This window comes from Pogona vitticeps, chromosome 9 (genome assembly GCF_051106095.1).
Source record: "Pogona vitticeps strain Pit_001003342236 chromosome 9, PviZW2.1, whole genome shotgun sequence".
NCBI classification, from domain to species: domain Eukaryota; kingdom Metazoa; phylum Chordata; class Lepidosauria; order Squamata; family Agamidae; genus Pogona; species Pogona vitticeps.
The window spans coordinates 24268259-24288571 of record NC_135791.1 but is presented as its reverse complement, the minus strand read 5'-3'; the positions used below and the strand labels follow the sequence as shown (position 1 = coordinate 24288571).

Below are 20313 nucleotides of genomic sequence, written 5' to 3'. Positions count from 1 at the left end.
AGGATCTGTCCTTCCAGTGAACGCTCAGGGTTGATTTCCTTTAGAACTGATGGGTTTGTTCTCCTTGCAGTCCAGGGGACTCTCAAGAGTCTCCTCCAACACCAAAATTCAAAAGCATTAATTCTTTGGTGGTCAGCCTTCTTTATGGTCCAGCTCTCACTTCCATACATCACCACAGGAAAAACCATAGCTTTGACTATGCAGACCATTGTTGGCAAGGTGATGTCTCTGCTTTATAAAATGCTGTCTAGGTTTGTCATCGCTTTCCTCCCAAGAAGCAGGCATCTTTTAATTTCGTGGCTGCTGTCACCATCTGCAGTGATCATGGAGCCTAAGAAATTAAAGTCTGTCACAGCTTCCATATCTTCCCCTTTTATTTGCCAGGAGGTGATGGGGCCAGTGGCCATGATCTTAGTTTTTTTTTTATTTTAAGCTTCAGACCATTTTTTTGCATCTCCTCTTTCACCCTCATTAAGAGCTTATTTAATTCCTCCTCACTTTCTGCCATCAGAGTGGTATCATCGGCACATCGGAGATTGTTGATATTTCTTCCGGCAATCTTAATTCCGGTTTGGGATTCCTCCATTCCAGCCTTTTGCATGATGTATTCTGCATATAAGTTAAATAAGCAGGGGGACAATATGCAGCCTTGTCGTACTCCTTTCCCAATTTTGGACCAATCAATGTTTCCGTATCCAGTTCTAACTGTTGCTTCCGGTCCCTCCTCCTTTACACCATCGCAAAGGGGTGGATGTGACACCTTGGCACCTGCTTTGCCCCCCCCCTCCCGCTCCACCCCAGGGTGTGGGTTGCTATTAATAGGGGTCATGCATATGAATAAGATCTCGCCTCATTGCCAGTGGAAAGAGCAGGCAAAGGGAAGCCAAGCTGCTGTTGGGAGGGGACACTTTCTCCCTTCTCCTTCCTCAAGGCTCATGGCTTGGAACCCACCTTCCAGGTGGTTGATGGGACCCACCAAACCCTCCTGTAAAAGTCTCTCTCCTGCATATCTCTCTGTGTGTGCATGCCCTCAAGTTAATTCTGACTAAGAGGGACCCTTGCCCAAGGTCTGTTTATTAGACGGAGACGGTGCCCTATGCAAGTTGGTTTCAAGCTCCCCTTCAGCGAACAGTTCGTAATTTACGGCCGATCTCTTAAAACAGAGGACAGCCGGGCCAATCTGAATGTCCTCTGGCCTCCACTTCATCAGCCTTGTGAATTTGGGACATAATTTGGGATATAAGTTTGGAACGACCCACCAGAATGTGATGCACAGCCTTGAAGAACGTGATTTATCATTGAAAACATGCTGTTTTCTTGGTTTGTTTTATATCCTTAAGGGTTGATTAAAAGTATCACCTGGTCCTGCGTTTGTCTTGTTTCCTTAGCCTTCCCCCCCTCCCCGATTTTTCCTGTTTTGTCCCTCCTACCTTTTTTTTGAAACAAACATTTTTTTTTTTTTGGCTTAAGGTAGGTACCCGCGGTGGCCTACCAGGCACAGAAGGCCATGTGCCTAGAAAAGGGTGGCTTTAAAGGGCAAGGCCCAGCTGGGGAATATATGGCAGTCCGGATGACCTGAGCTATAATAACGGCCACAGTATCTTGCCCCGGTTTGTTCTGTGTGGCATTTCTGGGAGCGGAAGTCCAAAACATCTTAAGATGAGAGAAAGTGGGTGGAAGAGAAAAGGGGCCTTGTGGGCTGGGGCTCGGACGAGTTGCGCCCTTGGCGGCTGAGCCAGAAGGCTCGGCCCATCAAGTGGGGCTTGAAGGAAGATAGGAGGTGCCCCCTTGGTGCCGTTGGCCAGCATCGTCCACAGCCTGGGATGACCCATGTTGGGAGACCAACGGGTTCCTCCTTCCCGAAATTTAAAGGAAAAGCAGACCTCACCATTAACTCTACTGGGGCAGAGGACTGAAATGGACCAGGCTCGACGGGTATGGGCGAAGAGTGTTTGGATCGGGGGGGGGGGCTGAGAGGACCCTTCCTGTTCAGCCCCACGCCGCCCGCCCTCCACCGTCCCTGCCTTCCGACATACTATAAGCGCCTTTGACTTTTCGTCCGAACTCTTTTGCTCAGCTGGTTGGGTGGCCAAAGGAGCTTAGAGAGGGTTAGGTTCTTACTGCACCACAGGGGGTCAGTAAAGGGGGGATGATGGTGGGGGTGGCTTGCAAGGGGGGGTGGGTGGGCTGTGCAAGAGCTGCTTAGAGGATGGGGGACAGCAGGAGAGAGGGAGGAGGATTACGAAAGGAAGAGGGGGCAGGTCCTCTTGTCTGGGGTGGGTTGGGGTGGCCTGGCGCTTATTCTCTCCCCTCTGGTTTTGGAAGAGTTTCAGAATTGCATCGGGCCCCCACCCCAAGCCTGGAAAGGCTGCTTCCGTCCGGCCTTCCTGGTTTGCCTCCCGATTCCTTTCACAGCAGCCACAGCAGAGATCTTGGCCCCTCCGGTCTCTCACGGGCAGGCCGAAAGCCAGATGGTGTCCAGTTAACCCCCTTTCTCCACGGCAGACCTATTAGAAGGCAGATTAAGGGATGAAAGGCCGCTGCAGCTGAGAGAAGGGGGGGGTTGGGAGGGAGGGAGGGAGGGAGAAGGGGGCAAGGAGACCGGTCCTCACCTTGCCCTGTCTCTTAGGCCCAGGGAGTGAGGCGGCCGCTTCGCAAGAGGATGGAGCTGGGCAGGAGACCCCAAAAGGAGATTCTGGGACAGCAGGAAGGGTGCCCAAAAAGAGGGCGGATTTGTAGCAGGATCGGTGGAGCGTCCTGCGGCCAAGGGTGGCGCGCCGGTTCCTTCACAGGATCTGCTCCAGTGCCTTTGACAGCAGAAATTAAAACGGGTGGGATTTCCCCCCCCCCGTCCTGTTAAAGATAGCACACTTGGCCCACAAGAAAAGAAAAAGGCAAGGAGCTCCGTCCGATGGTTTGTTGTGGCCGTTCCGAGTGGTTCCTGTTCAAAGCAGCGGGGGGGGGGGGGAGAGGGTGCATTTTTCATATCTGTGATATGTTCCTCTACCCTACACCTGTAAACCAGATTTCAACGGAGAAGCCACCCAAGAAATAAAGAAACCATTTCTCTTTTTTTGTTTGTTTTTTTTAATTGCACACCTTAGTCCGTTGCGGTTTTGTTTAAAATCACATTTGCTCGCTAATTATTTCCATCACCATCGCTGAGAGCGTGCCAGCCATGCAACGCGGAATAAAGGGGCAGCCCCTTCTCTCGTTCCCCCTCTTGATGGGATGCTCTTTTTAAAAATTAAAAAAAAAAATTAAAAAGAAAAAACCCACAGGCATGCTCCTCCCCGCCCTCCCCCACTCAAAGCCACCCCGTCGTCGCTTCGGCATCATGCGTTCACATCCCCTGGTCCGGCAGAAGGAGATATAGGCACAAGTTTCCGTGAAACAGCCCCCCCCCCAAAAAATGGTCTTGCTTGCACCATAGTAAGGAGTGGTTCTTGTAGCCATGGAGTGTGAGACCCGATCTGGGTGCAAGAAGACCGGGAGGACATCTTCTCTTATCTTTGCTGCCCTTTGGCCCCTTGAGAGCCTGGAGTTCTTGGATTCAGCCCTTAAAGTGGAGGTGAAGCTCCTCTGTCCTGAAATGGAGAGGAATTCTGGAAAGCACCGGCTGAGAATTGCATCGTTTGATCTCGGAGGTATTGTGGTCAGTTCTGGAAATTGTTCATTCAACACCCCGTGCTCTTCTCTTTCTGCATCGGTGGATGGGAGACTCGCCAAGCCCCCTTCCCTCACCGATTGTGGGGCGTCAAACGTAGGCAGACTCGCTCGACTGCGTCCGTCCGAGCGTAGGCACTTGGGCCAGCGAGGAGAGGTCTTTCTTGCGCACCTCGCAGAGGGATTTCCGCCTGGCCTGCACCCCCCGGATGGCTGTCTTGATCTTGCGCCAACCCAAATGGTTGAGCTCAGCCAGGTTGAGGAGGACACAGATCCCGCTCACCGCGAACATGAAGACCAGGAAGACGGTCTTTTCAGTGGGTCGGGACACGTAGCACTCCACCTCTTTAACACACGGGTACCGGTCGCATTCAAAGATGGCGGGCACGTTGAACCCGTACAGGAAGTACTGTCCCGCCAGGAAGCCGATCTCCAAGGCGTTGCGGAAAACAACCTATGGCAAGTAAGGAAAGAGAAGGTTAAGGGATCCTTGTCCCCGGTCTTGACTTCCCATGACCTTCAAAACTGGGGGAAATGACTTTTTGGGAACACAGAAGCCAAAATCCCCCAGCCAGCAAGGCCAGTGACTATGCGAACAGCAGCTTTCTACATCTTGCAGTCCAAGAAAAGTAACTTTTCCAAAGTCTGTATTAGAGTAACTATGTTTATATAAATAATCTGGATAAACCCCTTCCTTCTGAAGTTCTAGGAATTCAAACGGATACGTTCCCCCTAAAGGGGAGGAGTTTGAATCACTTGAGTGGCCATTTTTACCAAAGCAACGAACATCTAAAACCTGTTTATTGGACTATCCGCTCAGAAAGTGGAGGAGTTTCCCCTAGAAATGAGGTATGAGGGAGCTTACATCCTTTCTATGAAAATAGTCAGTATAAATGTGGATTAGTTTCATTTAGAAACAATAGCGTGCCTTTTAAAAATTATTGTTATAAGGAGTGTTGAGTTGTGTTGAACAGCATCTGTCCGACACGTGATGCTGATCTGCCGTGTTATGCTGCTTTATACCCCTCCCCCACCCCCATGTTAGGGTTAGCCTTTTGCTCTTAAGAAATCCAGCATTTTAGGGCCTGTTTGCCTGTCATCTTGCTATGTTCTGTGTGTGTATGTGGGGGGGGGGGGAATTGAGGGGGTTGTTTGCCATGCCCTGAACTTTCAGATAGTTCCATGAACTGACAATTCCATCTGGCTGTTGACGAGAAATTCGTACCGAGCCAGCTTAGTAGAGGAGACGTTGTCTAAATGGATGGGGTATAAATTTAATAAATAAATTTTTAAAAAAATAGAGTTCATTTCCACGAGGACCTCCCAAGAGAGCTCAAGGCGACAGTGTGAAAGCACCCGGGAGCTGTCCTTGGTCCTGATGGCTCTACCGCTTGATTTCAGGTGAAACTGAACACCAGGCTATGCCGGGGTCTCTCCTTCCCAACCTTGTTCTTGGCCACCCGCCTCCTTCAAATTATGGCCTGCCATTCAGAGGAAGCTTATGCACCCGCAGCGCAGGGCAGAAAAGGACCCTGTTTGAATCTAGACATCCTGGCAAAAAAGGGGGGGACTGGGGCCCTAAGCTTTGAGTTTTGTTCTGATTTAGTCTGGGGCCCAGACACCATTGTGTGTGTGCTGCTGCTTCTCACCCTGAAAGTTTAGAAATAAATAGTTGGTCACTGAGATGCCCCCAAACCCCTGGCACGCTTGCTCTAGCCAAGGCTGCTGGGAAAAGAGAGATCAGGATGACACACAGGAAGGGGCTGCACGTTCTCTGTGGCTTGGCTTGTTTTTAAATCAACAGTCCTGTTCTTTGGGGGGGGGGGGAACCATGCCGGGCAGATTCTGCAACCCGAGAGAATTATACCAGTGAAGGAAATACACTGTCTAGTGCTGCCAATTTCTCCCAAGTTAAGGTGTCTCTGGGCCTGTGCCTTCTTGATGACCGGAAGCCCCGGTCAACTCCCTCTCCAAAGTTTGAACCAGTTTTGAACCCCGTGCCTTCAAATGCATAAAGGCCAAGACTGGTGTATTTTAGAACCAGGAGTAGCAGGGTTGGGCCTTCCTGGTGGAGCCAAAAAAATAATAATCAGAATTTCTCAGTCCTCCATGCAGTTGCAGGCAAGATGGGAGTGTGTGTGTTTATATATATATGTCACAAATTTGGGTCAAAACAGTGGGAGTCAGTAGAGCCATACAAAACGGGAAAGACAAACTTGTTTGTGGTGCATTTAATGTGACAGCAGAGTTTCTCACGCTGCTGGGTTCTGCGCGGGTGACTCTGGTTCTATACTCGGTCTGCTCAAATCCCCCCCCCCGCCCAGCTGTCTCTCTGGTCCACACAGTCTTCAAATCCCTCGGGAACACCTGTTTCTACAGTAGCTGTTTATGGCTTTAAGGTCTAAATGGATGAAGTTGTAGGTCCACCTTCTGGATGAGCAGTAGTCCAATACAGGAGGATAAGGAGCATCCGGTTGTGGAGAACCACTGCCATGAATGTCAAATTTAGACTCTTACAGAGAGGACGTCAAAAGAAGATGAAAGTATCTTCATGTTTTAGGGAGCTGTAGGCATCTCTGTGTCTCAGGTCTGAACTATAAGGAGACCAATGAAACCCATGTGTACCTTTTGCTGTTCAATCACAGAACAAAAGCAAGTGAATTTTCAAAGCACAGGAGATCAGAAATGCTTGCACTGTGACAATCAGACAGCTTTTAACACAGAGGCGATGGCTGCACCTAACAGTGGGCTAACTGTAGCATATCCTTTGACTCTCGGTCCCATTGCAAAATGTCTCATCCCGAATTCAACAGGGACTGACCTGGATGATGTAGAAGCGTGAGATGCCCTCTTGACGCTTGACTTTGGCGCTCTTGGGGGGCCGCAAGGGGGTGCTGGGAATCTCCTTCACCTCCAGGCAGTCAGGCTCCTCCTTGGACAAGCCGTCGGGGTTTTGAACCAAGATCCCGTTGACGTTCTTCACCTTCTTCCCGTCACGGATGCAGTCCTTCTCCAGCAGCGGGTAGAGGAACGAGTACCGCCTGTCACGCTGCTTGGCTGACTGGTGCACGGAGTACGTGATGAAGCAGAGGCTGGGGGTGCACACCAAAATGATCTGGAAGACCCAGTAGCGGATGTGGGAGATGGGGAAAGCTTTGTCATAACAGGCCTGGTTGCAGCCCGGCTGGAGCGTGTTACACATGAACATGGTCTGCTCATCCTCGTAAACCGTCTCCCCCACGATGGCTACAATCAGGATGCGGAAGATCACCACCACCGTCAGCAGAATCCTAAGAAATAGTGAGAGAGGACAGTAAGGTGAAGGACACCATTGATAGGTCACTGATCCCCCCTTTTGAGTCTCTTACAAGATTTTCTCCTTTGATCTCCTTTGTTATGCATGTTTCCAAGTTTTGACATGCAAACAAAGCTGGCGTTCACCTCCCAAGAACCATTCCAATGCCATTCACATTCCTACTTATAATTTGCTTGCACAACTGTACCATTTTTGCCACTTCAGGGAGCACTGTTTTCAGGGGCGGAATCCTCCTCCGTGCCATCTCCTCTCTGAATGTGCTCAGCTGCGTTGCGGACAACATCCCCAGAAAGGATATCAAACCAAAGAAGGATCAACCTGGAGCCATCCGTAGAAGGAAGGGTAGAAGGAGAGGCAACCAAGATTTTCACAGCTTGCAAATATTGCTTGTGGTCCAAAAACAGTCATGTTTCTAATCCTTGGTGTTTTCTTCTCCCCCCTCCTCCCTGCACTGTGGAAGACCACTTGGAACAGCAGGAAACCAAAATAAAGAACATCTGGAACTGCAGAAGAAAGGGAAAACTGTGGGCAAAGGTGCAAGAGCTAATAAACAGAATTCAGGAATGACCGATCTCAGGGGAAGATTACTCATCAGGAACTACATTCTTGTGCCTGAGGTGAGGATGGTACGTCTGATATTTCCGAACCTTTTTTTTGCTTAGCCTGAGTTGGAGCTGAGGAGCTAAAGGTTGGGAGTTCGATTCCCCCACTGAGCCTCCCAGTGAGAGGAGCCAGCCTGGGTAGCCTTGGGCAAGCTGCACACAGTCCCAGGGCTCCCCCTAGAGGAAGGGAAGGGTAAGCCACTTCTCAGCACTCTATATCTACAGAGGCATAGAAAGGGTTGCCATAAGTCACAATTGACTTGATAGCATGCAATTATTATTATCAATTAAGGTATAGCCATATTTGGGGTGTGGGTTTGGTGGGGGGGAGGGTTGCCTTCTTATGCCTCTTCTTTTTGTACATCTCATTAAAAGGATTCACTCCTCCTTTCCCTTCCATTCTCCTTTCCCTGCTTGTCTAGTTCCTTTTAGCTTGTTAAGCCCCAGGGCCTCAGCGTTTATTTGCCTTTGGATTGATATGAGCCGTTCTGAGTAGCAATAATTGTCAGAAAGGCAGGATAAAGAACAAGCAAAGAAAATAAAAAGAGGGTCCAGCTGCCAGGTGGTGCTCAGTAGGGGCAAGAAAGAAAGAAAGAAATAACAAAGAAGGAATGAATAACGTTTTAGCTACAACCAGGAGACGCGTACACCAGAAGTTGGAACCAGATATGACAAATCAATCGCTTCCTCTACAGCATCACAGATGGGCTGTTGTTGGCGAAGAGATGCAGCAATGGATGGACCACTTCTCGGAACCAGCTTTAAGGCAAGTCCTCGCCAATATGGTGTCCTCCACATGCTATGGACCACAATCTCTCCTTATCCTCTATGAAAGTGGTGTTCAACCTTGGCCCTCCAGATGTTCTTGGACTTCAACTCCCAGAAATCCTGGCCAGCAGAGGTGGTGGTGAAGGCTTCTGGGAATTGCAGTCCAAGAACATCTGGAAACCCAAGTTTTGAGAACCACTGGTCTAGAACACACAGACAGCTCCTCTAGCCTGAAAAAAGAAAGGCAGAGGAGAAAAATAAAGAGGGTTCAGGCAAACAGCAGTTTTGCCATAAGCCAACAGGTTTGCAGCAAAGGATACTCCCAAAACACGGATGAGGCCATAGGGACAAATTTTGGCCATTTGAACTTTCCTGAGCAGGTCAACACCCCTTTCCCTTGGGCTCCCAGACTTTCTATCATTTTCTCATTCCTCTTACAGTATGGCAAAAAACAGAGGCACCTCCTAAGCCTTAATGACAGACAACAAATTAGAAGGTGTGCTGCTTATCAAAGAGGTTGCTATTTGGGGTCCCGCCCTCTTGCCCTTGACCCCACACAACCTTGGGGGGGCGTACCCTCCACCAGGATTTCTTTGGAACTTGGATTTGCTTCCCCACACCTGCCCCAAATGACAAATTGCTCATCCACCTAAAAGTTGTGGGAAGGAGGTGGGGGTCCACCAGGCAGCATTCAGATGTCACATTTTCCTCTTCTTTCATCTCCCCTTCCTTCGACCTTTGTTTCCCTTGCCTCCAGCGCCGACAAACACCCCATTTCGATTGCACCTCGGCTGTGCCACCAACCCCTTCCTGCAATTCACTTGGCCCCTTTTGCTGGAGACATTCAAAAAGTCACTAAAAACCTGGCTGTTTCAGCAGGCATCCAAAAACGCCATACTTGTGAACTCAGTTGAGTCTAATTAGCCTATCCGACCAATGTCCCCTGCTTTGAATGTTTTATTTGGATGTGATTTTCTGCTTTCAGTTTATTGTTTATTTGTATTTTATTATTTTCCATTTTTATTCCGTTCAGTTGTACGTGGTGGTATGTATATGTTGTAAACTGCCCGGAGTGGCCTCGTCCAGAGGGGCAGTATAAAAATTAAACAAACGAACAAACAAACAAACAAATTTATCTGTTTTAAGAAAGGAAGGAGCTCAACCTTATCTAAGATGGCATCATGCACAACCAACGGAGGTTTGGTTGTGTGTGATAATGTTCTTACTGCGTCTTCTTTCTTTCTTTCTTTCTTTCTTTCTTTCTTTCTTTCTTTCCTTCTTTCCTTCTTTCTTTCTTTCTTTCTTTTCTTTCTTTCTTTCTTTCTTTCTTTCTTTCTTTCTTTCTTTCTTTCTTTCTTTCTTTCTTTCTCCCTTTTATCTGACTTAATTTTCCATCCTTTTTCTCCCTTACTACACATCACCAGGTATGTCTTTATGTGACTGGGATTATTCCTGAAGTCAAATGTTGCCTCTAACTTGCATCTAAGAAATCCCTCTGGCCGTGAATTTTTGGACTATCACGTTTTCCACACTGGTGCAAAGCCTGAGGAACTGGCCTTGATCCATGAAGGCTCACGTATGGTATGGTGATTTTTTTGACGGTCTAGAAAGACATGGCTTGCCTCTTGCATTCGTATTTTGCTTTGTAGGGACCGCGCAGCTGCCTTTTATTTCAATGGCAGCTCTCCTTGTTCCATGGGCTACTTCCATATCACTTTCTTATGCTGTTCTCCCCAGATGCCGAAGTTGGTTTATGACTCCCAGTGTCTCCTTCCTTCTTTATGTGAAAGTTCAAAATGGATCTCAACCGGCCAGCTGAATAAGCTTATCCTTTCACTGTAAGTTCAGACTATTTCATATTATATTCTGTGATGCACAGGGAGTTGCCTTCTCCAAAACGAAACAACCAATATCTGAAATCAAAACACTTTTTTTTGGAAAATATACATTCATGTGCCATGGACCTCTTCTCCCCATATGAGCCTTCTCAGTGCTTAAGATCTTCAGAGGAAGCCCTCCTCTCAGTCCCATGGCCGGTCCAGGCAGGATTGATGGGGACACGAGACAGGGCCTTCTCGGTGGCTGCTCCCAGGTTACGGGATGCTCTCCCTCGGGAGATCAGGCTGGCCCTCTCCCTTTTGCTCTTCCACGGATGGCTAAAGATCCACCTTTTCAGACAGGCTTTTAACAAGCATCACGATCAAGTCCCCAAATCCTTTTTAAAGCTAAGATCGTTTTTAATGTTCCCTTGCTTTTAATGATTCAGTTGTATTTTAATTAGTGCATGGTTTAATTGTGTGGGTTTTTTAAAAAATGTTTATTCTGTTTTTAATTCTATCCTTTTTACTCTTGTGAGCTGCCCTGGGTCCCCTTTATCAGGAGAAAGACGCCCTATAAATAAAGCAAACTAACTAAGGAATCGAGGGCACCGTTCATTCATGCATTGAATTTTAGCCAGCCTAACATTTTGTGCAAGGGAGTGCAAGGCAAAATGTGGCCAAGAGAGAAGCCACAGACAGATGCTTCCAGCATGATGTTCTCTCCTGCTCTTGAAACCTCTATGACAACCTTCTAGGGACCCGTGCCTTTTATTTATGGTCCTCCGTAGAGTAGGAAGCGGGGGAATTTGTAGATTTGGGTTCCTGGGCTGCAGTTCCCCATGGCCTTGGGGTGGGCGAGCCAAAGGTGTGGGAGTACAGGCAGGTCCGTGTGGCTACAGGTTGCACACCCTTGCTATAAAACACTGCAACAGTAAGAAAGTCCATATTCCAGGCCTTGACCTCGTCAGTTTGGGGTGAGCGAAAGAGCTGGCCCTGCTTTCTGGTTTCCTTGCTTCTTCTTGCCCAGAAAGGGATACATCAAGGCTAGCACAGGCTAAAAGCTCTCTCTTGGCTCCTTCGCACACTCAAGAGAGCTAGGCTGGTTCAACCGAACTTCTTGAGCCGCAGAGCCGAGAAGTCGGGCATCCAGAGTTACTCAACCAGGTTTTCCTCGCCATGCAAGCACCCGGCAGTAGCAAAGAAAACCAAAGACCACCAAAACTGCAACACCCAAGAGTTTTGTGGCATGTCAGAAAAGGGTTCCAAGTTTCCGATGGTGCAAGCTTTCACAGACCGGGCTTCCCATCTATATGAGGCTGGCAGAAAAAGAAACCGAGGTGTGCAAGAGAGAAAAAAATTACACTACGATTCTTGTCTGTATAGATCTACCTCCTGGGACAGGGGAGGGACACCATTTAGGGGAAACTTTAATGCCATAATGAATGGGGTTGCCTTTAAATCCTTCTCCTTTAGGATAATCATAAAGTGGGGTGCAGTGGGGGGGGGAATCCCTGTTCTCCACCAGGGACTAACAATCTAAGGAGGGACCATGCAGAGAACCCCAGGCGTCTCTGGAACCTCCACCCACTAGACTTCACTGTCTTCCCAGAAGACAGATTCCGGATTCTCCCTTCTGGCACAGACCTGAAACCTCTTCTCTCTGGGCTGAGCACCACCCAGGACGGGTCCCCTTCAGCCTCGCCTTCCTCTCTGCAGGGTTTATTGGGGTACCTTTGGGAGGTTCCCCCCCTTTCCCACCCAGAGAGCTCAAACCTAGGCGCCTGGGGAGGGGGGGGGTGAGCCCCTGAACCTGTCAGAACTGGGGCGTGCTTTTTTTTTGTAGGGGGGGAGAACAATTCGGATGGAACAAAAGGCCGGCTCTTCCTCCTTTGCCAATCCGACCAAGCCAAGCGACTAGTCCCTGTTGAGGAAGCAGAGAGACCTGGGGCTTCGGGGGAGGGGGGGGAAGCAGCTTTTATTTTTTTAACCCTTCCCGGCCCGTGGTCTTCCTCCTCCTCCTCCTCCTCCTCCTCCTTCACCCACCTGCCTATCATCGTCGAATGCTGTTGCACCGCAGCCTCCAGCAGCCTTTCCAGGATGGTCCACTCGCCCATCGCTCCGGGCTGGGCGGCTCTCCCCGCATCCGAGGGAGGGCTCCTCCGGCAAGGGTCGGTGGCCCGGCGGCGACGGCTCCCCTCGGCCCCGCCGCGGCGGCGCCCCCCTGGCCGCGCTCAGAGCTGGCCCCGGCTGCGCACCATCAGCTCCGGGAGGAGAAGGAGAAGGAAGAGGGGGCGGCGGGGGCGGCGCGCCTGGGGCTGGCGGGGGCATCCGGAGCGACCCCCGGCCTCATCCCCGCACCTGGGCGCGGGGAGTCCGGGGGAGGGGGCGCCCCTGGTCGGTCTGCCTGCCTGCCTGCCTGCCTGTCTCTCTCTCTCTCTGTCTGCCTGCTCCTCTCTTTCTCTCTTTCTCTCTCTCTCTTTCTCTCTGTTTCCACCTGGGTGGTTTTCAAGGACACCAAAGCCGGCGATGCGCGCGCGGGAGGGGGGGGAGAGGATTAAGCGCAAGGCCAGCTGCGCGGGTGCGCGCGGGTGTGTGTGAGCGAGCGAGCCACCCAGCCAGCGCTCCCTCCTCCTTCCTTCCTCTCCCCCCCCCCCCAGCTCTTAATCGCCTCCTTCCATCACCCACGTCGCTGCCACCCGTCCTCTCCGGTCCCACAAGTGGACACTGCGGGCGAGTTTCGCCCTTGTCACCTCGCGCTCGCTCCCTCTTTTGTTTTCTCCCCTTCACCCCCACCCCCTACGGGGGGGACGAAGGCAGAGGAACCCGGATTAGATATCCCTCGTTGGGACGGGAGGAGGAGGAGGAGGAGGCAGGGGGGCTTCTCTTCTGCCTGCCGCAGCACAGCACACCCTAGCCAGGAGGAAAGGGAGCACCCCGCCGCCATAGGGAGCAAACGCGAGTGAGGGCGAAGAGGGAGCCTTCCTCGCTGTCCGGCAGTTCTTGAAGGGGGTTCTCTTCTCCTGCGGGATGCCCGGACGAGAGGGAAGGCATCCGCGCAATATTTCCGCGGTTGGGGGGTGGGCGGCGGAATGCAGCCTGAGGTTCAGATCCCGCCGCCCCCCCTCCTCTAGGGCCCCTGCCAGGAGTCCTGCCCAAGAACCTACACACTATTGCAGTGCTGCGGCGGCTTCGTTGGGGTGTGTGTGTGTGTGTGAGAGAGAGAGAGAGAGAGAGAGAGAGAGAGAGAGAGAGACTTTTCTTTTGGTTCCAAGGGATGCGACCCTTCCGTGTGTGCCTCCCTTACAGGCAGGGTCCCGTCTCCATCCGTATTGCGGTGCTGCCCACAGGCACGGGAAAGCGCGCGCCGCCGCCGCCCCCCCAGCCACCCTCCCCCCGCCTTCCTCCCCAGGGATCTCCCGGCATTTCGGCTGCATCCAGCCGGCTCAGCATCCCCTTCTGGGTGCAACATACGGGCTGCCCCCCGCGGGATCTCAGAGCCGGGCATTCCTTATAGAGGCACCACGGGTGGGCAACTGCCACCATCATCAGTCCTCAGCGGGATGGCCCCTGCGGAGAAAACGCGCGCGACCGCCCGCCCCCCCCCCCCGCGGCACCCCTGGCGCTCTCTTTCAGCTGCATTCGGAACCGCAGCCGGGGGACACATCCGCCCACCATTCCGCTTTCTCTCTCTCCCCCCCCCCCCGGGTCTGGGGGTGGCAGAAGCAGCCCCCGGGCCGCGGGGAGCTGTAGGACTTCCCCAGGCGGACTCAGGATCACCCGTCCCTGTGGGACTGTTGGGGGGCTGGCAGTGTCTTCTGGGGGGGGAGACATTAAACCCCATTCCTCCCTGGTGGCTTCTGCCATAGAACCTTCTGCCAAGGCGGATCGGAGACCGGGGGGGGGGGCAGACGTTCTGCCAGAGGCTGGCCAGCTCCAGGAGCCGAGTTCGGGGGGGGGGGAGAGATGGCCTTTGCCGGTGGGGAGGATGATGGTGGTGCAGGAAAGGGCAAGCCACTTCATCAAGGCACTGGGCAGGATCTGCTCCCTTGAGAGAAAAGGTCAGGGTACGCCTTGGGGGGGGGGGAAGTGAGGATGGGAAGGGATTATGTCAGTCAAACATTCCTGGATAGGAGAAAACGATTTCTCCCTTTCTAGTGGGGGCTGGTGACTGAGTTTTAATCCAAACCTCCGGGGAGCTCTCCAAGCCGACCAAAGGCGTTCAGCACCTTGGACAGTTCCCACGGGTGTCCGGCGTCTCCTAACTCTGACGGGGGGTCTTCACTGGCAAGGATTTGGGCGCAGATGGATCGGAGAATTCACATCTCCGGCACAGTCTGCACCATAAACCAGTTCCACTCCAGCCCTTTCCCACTGCGAGTGTTTTGCTCCCAGGGTTTGGGGCACCATCTTCCATCACCAAGACACATGCCCGAGGTTACGGTGCTGAGCATGGAAAAGGGGTGCTAAGAAGGTGCCAGTGGTTTTAGGGGCTCAGCGGCTCTTCCTAAGGTTTCTTGGAGTGAAACAAACGGGCATCATTGAGAAGGAAAGGTATTGGCGGTCTGCAACCCAGATCCCCCGGGAAAAGCTCCGTGCCACTGATTCCGGGTGTACTATTGTGCTGATCGAAGATGACAGTAGTTCCAACACAGCTGGAAGGCACCCAATGGAGCAAGATTGCCACAGGGATTCTGTAAGCAAGCACATCACTCCCATAAATGCAACTCCTAAACTTCAAATCTCCTCTGGTTGTAGAGATGGAGCTCTGTGCCGTTTCTGGGTGTCTCTCCGGCGGAGCCTGGCAAAGACTTGTGGCTGGGCAGGAGGAGCTGAGAGCGCTGCCTGTCCCTTCCATTTTGGGTCATCCCTTCCCCTCCCACCACCCGCCAGCTGGCAACATTTACTAGGCCTAAGGGGGGAAGAAAACCACCTGCTAAACGGTAAGCGGATAAAGTGGTTTCTGTTCTAGGCAAGTTTCAGCCACAAAAGAGCTGTGGGGCTTTTAAGGTGCTCAGAAGAAACGTTGGCTTTTTGCTGCTAGACTTCTGCATGCGAGGCAACCCCTTAAAGGGCCCTAGATGATGGGGAAGGGGGGGGGGAACTAGCTTTGGTACTACCATGTAAAGCAAGAGAGGAAACCTTTCTTTCACCTGAAAAAAAAAACCCAGTTTCATAGAAGTTCAGAGAAAGAAGAGCCACATCCTAGCGTATTTCAGCTTCACGTTTTTACCCCACTGAATGTTTCTGTCACAACCAATGGATGAGCCTTACACCTGTCCAGTTTCTAACATTCTTTTTTTAAAAAAAACATCATAAATGACTGTTTAAAGGTGAAGAAAGCAGCTGATAAAAAGACAAAAAAATTGCAAAGATAGCCATGCTGATCTGCAAGAGGGACATTTAATTGACCATTTACCAAATAAAATAACGAGGGCCAGCAAAATGAGGCAAAACATGTGCAGACGAGGTGACTGGAAAGTGTTAGTTCTACACAATATTTTTTTCAGGCCAGAAAAAGTTGCAAATAGAGAGAAGCTGATAATACTACCTCCTGTTTATTTATTTATTGGATTTCAATCCCACCCATCTAGACCAAAGGTCTACTCTGGGCAGTTAATCCATTCACACATTCCATATTTTGCTTTGCTTTGCTTTCTATTGCTTTGCTTTGCTTTCTTCTGCTTTGCTTTGCATCTGTAGACTTCTCTCTATCGATTTCCATCCTCGTCCTGGCATACTTTGGCTGGGTTTAAGATCCAGGAGAGAAAAACAGCCCTTTGGTTGCGTGAGAAACGTATCCATAGCTCCCCTAAGTGGCCCGATCAGGATGTGCATCAATTTAATTTCTCGTTCTTAAAATGTGCGGCTGCTCCATTCACAAAATACTGTGCAACTTGTTTGGAGAGGGACTGGCATCAAAGAGGAACATTTCTTAGCCCAACCGCCTCAATTGTCTCTAGAGAGACACGATTCATTCACTTGCTGTGGTTCAGAGAAAGCAGCTCAGCGGAGCACAGATCAACCCAGAATCTTTTCATTATAATTACCTTGCAGATTGACAGGACTTAACCAGAAACGGGACAAGTTACTTTCCTGCACTGCTGTTCCCAGAACCTCCTAGTGAGCATGCTGGCTGGAGGATTCTGGAGCTGTAATCCAAGAAAAGTAACTTTCCTCTTTTCGGGATTAACCGAAGGATGAATGTCAGGAATGGGTAAAGCGGATCAATGCTTTGTGCACATAGAGAGCGTATTTCTGTTCGTACTGGTAAAACACGGTCAAACTGCAGTGATAAATGGTTTCTGAGAAGCAAGCTCAAGAGAGTGAGACAACCCACATGTGTGGTGGTTAAACAGCAATCCTGCAGTCAAGCCTCTGCTCACAACCTGAGTTTGATCCCAACAGGCTCAGGTAGTTGGCTCGAGGTTGACTCCGCCTTACATCGTTCTGAGGTCGTTAAAGTGCGCATCCAGCTTGCTGGGGGCCCAAGTGTCATTTGCACAGTTATGTTGTAAATTGCCCACAGAGCGCTTCAGCGTTACGGGGTGGGGTATATATACATTTTAACCACAACAGCCTCTTGCTCCTAGGAAGTGACTCCCATTTTTACTCCGAAACTTCATGCTTGCTCTCCGATTAGGGAAAGGTAAGTGGAAGGTTCTTGGAAAAATAAGAGATTGTGACCTTTGAGAACAAATTTAAATCCCGAAGGAATCTGAATAGTGACCGTAGCCTCTGGCAACGACCTCGGATTACGAGAGACGGGCTCTGTTGGACCTAGAAGGGCTGTTTCCCCTCAGACTCTGCTTAGGAGTTGAGGAAGAACACCTTTCTCTGGAGGAGGGCAGAACTTTCTAAGGCCAAGAAATGATGGATTTTTCCCCAGACTCTTTTTTTTAAAAAAATCTTCATAACAGTCCACGTTGTGGAAATGCCCTATATACTGTCTCCCGAGGGGACCAGGGTATGGAGATGGCCTTCCGTGGTGGCCCGTTGCCTTCTCCCACATGTGTCCCTCGACACGTGGCAGGCCGGACCCTTGCGCGACCTTCACACGGACGCTCCTGGGACACCTCGCAGACCTCAAAAATCCTATTAGGGTCGCCCTAAGACGGACGTGTCTTGACAGCCACCCGGAACCACGACAAAGCCGTTTCGAGTCCCAGTTCTGGGAGGGAGCCAGGATGTGAGCGACAGCCGATGGCCATGACGACAACGACAACCACACTATAGACAACCCGATAGCAACACTGAGCGAATAATCATGGGAAGGAATACATGCAGTAATAAAGTCCTGCCATTTATTCTTGGGGGGGGGGGGCTGCACGGTATGGTCAAGGCGTCCACCCCAGAGAACTGTTGGATGGTCTGGGACCAGATTTTGGGGCTCCTAAGCCACTAAGCAGAGCTGTCAAAAACCACCAAGCCCAGCTTCGTAGATGATGCTCCAGCCTGGGCAAGGGACGTCCCGGATGCCGTTGCTATGGGGACGGGAAGGTGGCGGGAGGCCGGTGGCTCAGGCCGGGTATGACCTGGATCTTCGGCTCTCCTGAGGTGGGCTCTCTGAGCTGTGGGGTCAAGTCAGCCCGGGCAAGTGAGGGGATTAGGTATATATATTATTTCTTCCCTTCGCCCTCCCCTCCCCTCCCCACCTCTTCTGCCGGTGAACCTGAAGTGCCCTGGCTCTCCGTGGACCAAAGGCCAAGCTGGGTGGCTGGAAAGAGGCTTGACGTGTGTAATAAGCAAAGAGAGAGAGAGAGAGAAGGAGATTGGGTTGCTTTTTAAATTTAAAAATAAGTGTACTATCTTTTCTAATCAGATTGAACGGCATGATGGGCGCACGAGGTAAAGCCCGGGAAGGCAAAGTAAATTGGGGGCACCGGCAGGCAGCGGCCAATAAGTCCCTAAGCCCCCCACTTCTGCTCCATTAGAGATCCATTCCTGAGATTTTGGCGCCGCCTTCGTCCAGGAAACCTAGATTGCAGCCCCTCAGCCCCGTCTTGTACATGGAATAAAACCCCAGGGAATTCAGGAGGCGAAGCCAGCCCACCCTAGGTGGCAGCTCAAAAGTGGAATGGGGTCCAGAAAAAAAAGTACTGTATTTCCCTGGCAAGGGCCGCTGCAACGAAGAGGGGTCACCGGCTCTTTGCAAATATATGGAAACGGCCTACAACCAAAAAGGGTAACTCTTGAGAACGAAGATGCTGAGAGACAGTGTGAGTAACCAACTTTCCCTTGATCGCAAAACTCAGAAACCCCACAATCCTCTGGCTGGCAACACCAGGGGGAGTCTGGAAACTGTAAGCTGATTCTGTTTTCGCTTCCCCATTCCATGGAAGATCTTGGCCAGAGAGGTGATCTCGGAGCACCTACAGGCGATTAAGAACCCTGGGTCTTCCTATGGGTGTTTTTTCTCGAGCAGAATTTTGGCCATTGGCTACCGGAATAGCAAATGACCGACTGGGTTTTGCCAGTAACTAAATACATTGCATTTTGTTTTAAAAAACGTTGCCGCTTCAGAGGAGTTTGAGATACACATAGGCAAAGGGGGGAAAGATGCCAATGTGTTCCACTATTTAAAAAAAAGGAAAAGAGGCGGGGGGAAGCCAGCTCAAAGCAGGGCGGCCTGGATGGCGCAGACCTATGGGGAAAAAGAACCCTATAGGATTGATTCTCCATCGCCTGGCCATCACCTTTTTGATTCATTCTTCTGGAACGCCATAGCTTGGGTGCTTGTTCACTAACAGTGATGTTGGCTAGTGCCTGGAGTGGGCTGTGCCACTTTTCCTGCCAGCTGGCTCCAGTGACTGAATTGAATTTGCTACGTTTTCTGGCTGGCAGCGTCTCCCTTTGAGGTCAGAAATGGGGCAGGCTGGGTTTTGCAATGGGGCTGTTGCCGGAAAGAGGTACAAATAAACCCCCCTTTTGAAAAGGAAAAGCAGGCCAGGACCCCAAAGACCATCAAATCTGCTCCTGGAAGAGCTTTCTATTATTTATTTGTTTACTTTTCCAAATACGGCACCGTCCATGTGCATCGTACACAGCGCTTTACAAAGAAAAGGGTTGACAGATCCTCGCCCCAGGGGACTTGCGGTCTAAAAACAGACACAAGAAAGGAACAAAGGAGAAAGGTGAGAACAAGGGAGATTGAGATAAACAAGGGAGAAGACAGACAAATATTTCAATGGCACATGTTTGTTTGTTTCATTGATATTAAATATATGCCCTCTTTCTTCCCATTGGGGACCTGGGGCAGCTCACAACCACCAAAACTGTACAATAGTAACAGGTATAAAATATGATATGAAAACTATATTTTAAAAAATTGATAATTTTGTTTGTTTGTTTAGTCATTAAGTCGTGTCCGACTCTTCGTGACCCCATGGACCAGAGCACGCCAGGCCCTCCTGTCTTCCACTGCCTCCCGGAGTTTGGTCAAATTCATGTTGTTAGCTTCGATGACACTTTGCAACCATCTCATCCTCTGTCATCCCCTTCTCCTCTTGCCCTCACACTTTCCCAACATCAGTGTCTTTTCCAGGGGGTCTTCTCTTCTCATGAGATGGCCAAATTATTGGAGCCTGAGCTTCAGGATCTGTCCTTCCAGGGAGCACTCAGGGTTGATTTCCTTCAAAATGGATAGGTTTGTTCTCCTTGCAGTCCAGGGGACTCTCAAGAGTCTCCTCCAGCACCACAATTCAAAAGCATCAATTCTTCAGCGGTCAGCCTTCTTTATGGTCCAGCTCTCACTTCCGTACATCACTACTGGAAAAACCATAGCTTTGACTATGTGGACCTTTGTCGGCAATTAAGATTAAGCACAAGATTTCCAATGGATGATTAACTCTTACCTGTCAAAATTGGTAAGCTCTCAAAATAAAAAAAAGAAGAAAATTTCCTCTTGGGTGAAAAGTGAGCAAATTTAATAAACTGCTGGATCCAGGCATAATCAGGGATAGATTATCCTTTCAGTCCAGTTCCCCAACATAAAAGGGGGTTGTTGTTTTTTAACTTGCCAAATCAGTAAAGTAAGGTCCAAGTTTTATCGCAATACCTGGCACCACATTTTTCTCTGGTACTGTATAGCCGAGGAGGCTCAGCCAAGCCCTGAAAGTTACAAGGGATTGTCTTTTTAAAGTGT

The 20313-nt window shown here is 50.4% G+C and overlaps 1 protein-coding gene across 1 annotated transcript; it reads right to left on the bottom strand.

The window, feature by feature from the left end:
• Nucleotides 1-3022: 3022 nt before the first annotated feature.
• Nucleotides 3023-13075, bottom strand: LOC110075610 (gap junction delta-2 protein). Its single transcript, XM_072979808.2, has 3 exons — nucleotides 12216-13075; nucleotides 6488-6956; nucleotides 3023-4120 (listed from the first exon to the last, which is right to left on the bottom strand). Exons 1-3 carry the CDS (start codon nucleotides 12284-12286, stop codon nucleotides 3758-3760), a joined length of 903 nt encoding a protein of 300 aa, XP_072835909.2. The 5' UTR covers nucleotides 12287-13075; the 3' UTR covers nucleotides 3023-3757.
• Nucleotides 13076-20313: the final 7238 nt, after the last annotated feature.

What these genes read in the sequence shown, in the direction of transcription:
- LOC110075610 (XM_072979808.2), bottom strand. Translation starts at nt 12,286, where the DNA reads ATGGGCGAGTGGACCATCCTGGAAAGGCTGCTGGAGGCTGCGGTGCAA. An exon ending in CATTCGACGATGATAGGCAG is followed by an intron (nt 6,957 to 12,215) that starts GTGGGTGAAGGA and finishes ACTATTTCTTAG; the next exon opens with GATTCTGCTGACGGTGGTGG. An exon ending in CACGCTTCTACATCATCCAG is followed by an intron (nt 4,121 to 6,487) that starts GTCAGTCCCTGT and finishes TACTTGCCATAG; the next exon opens with GTTGTTTTCCGCAACGCCTT.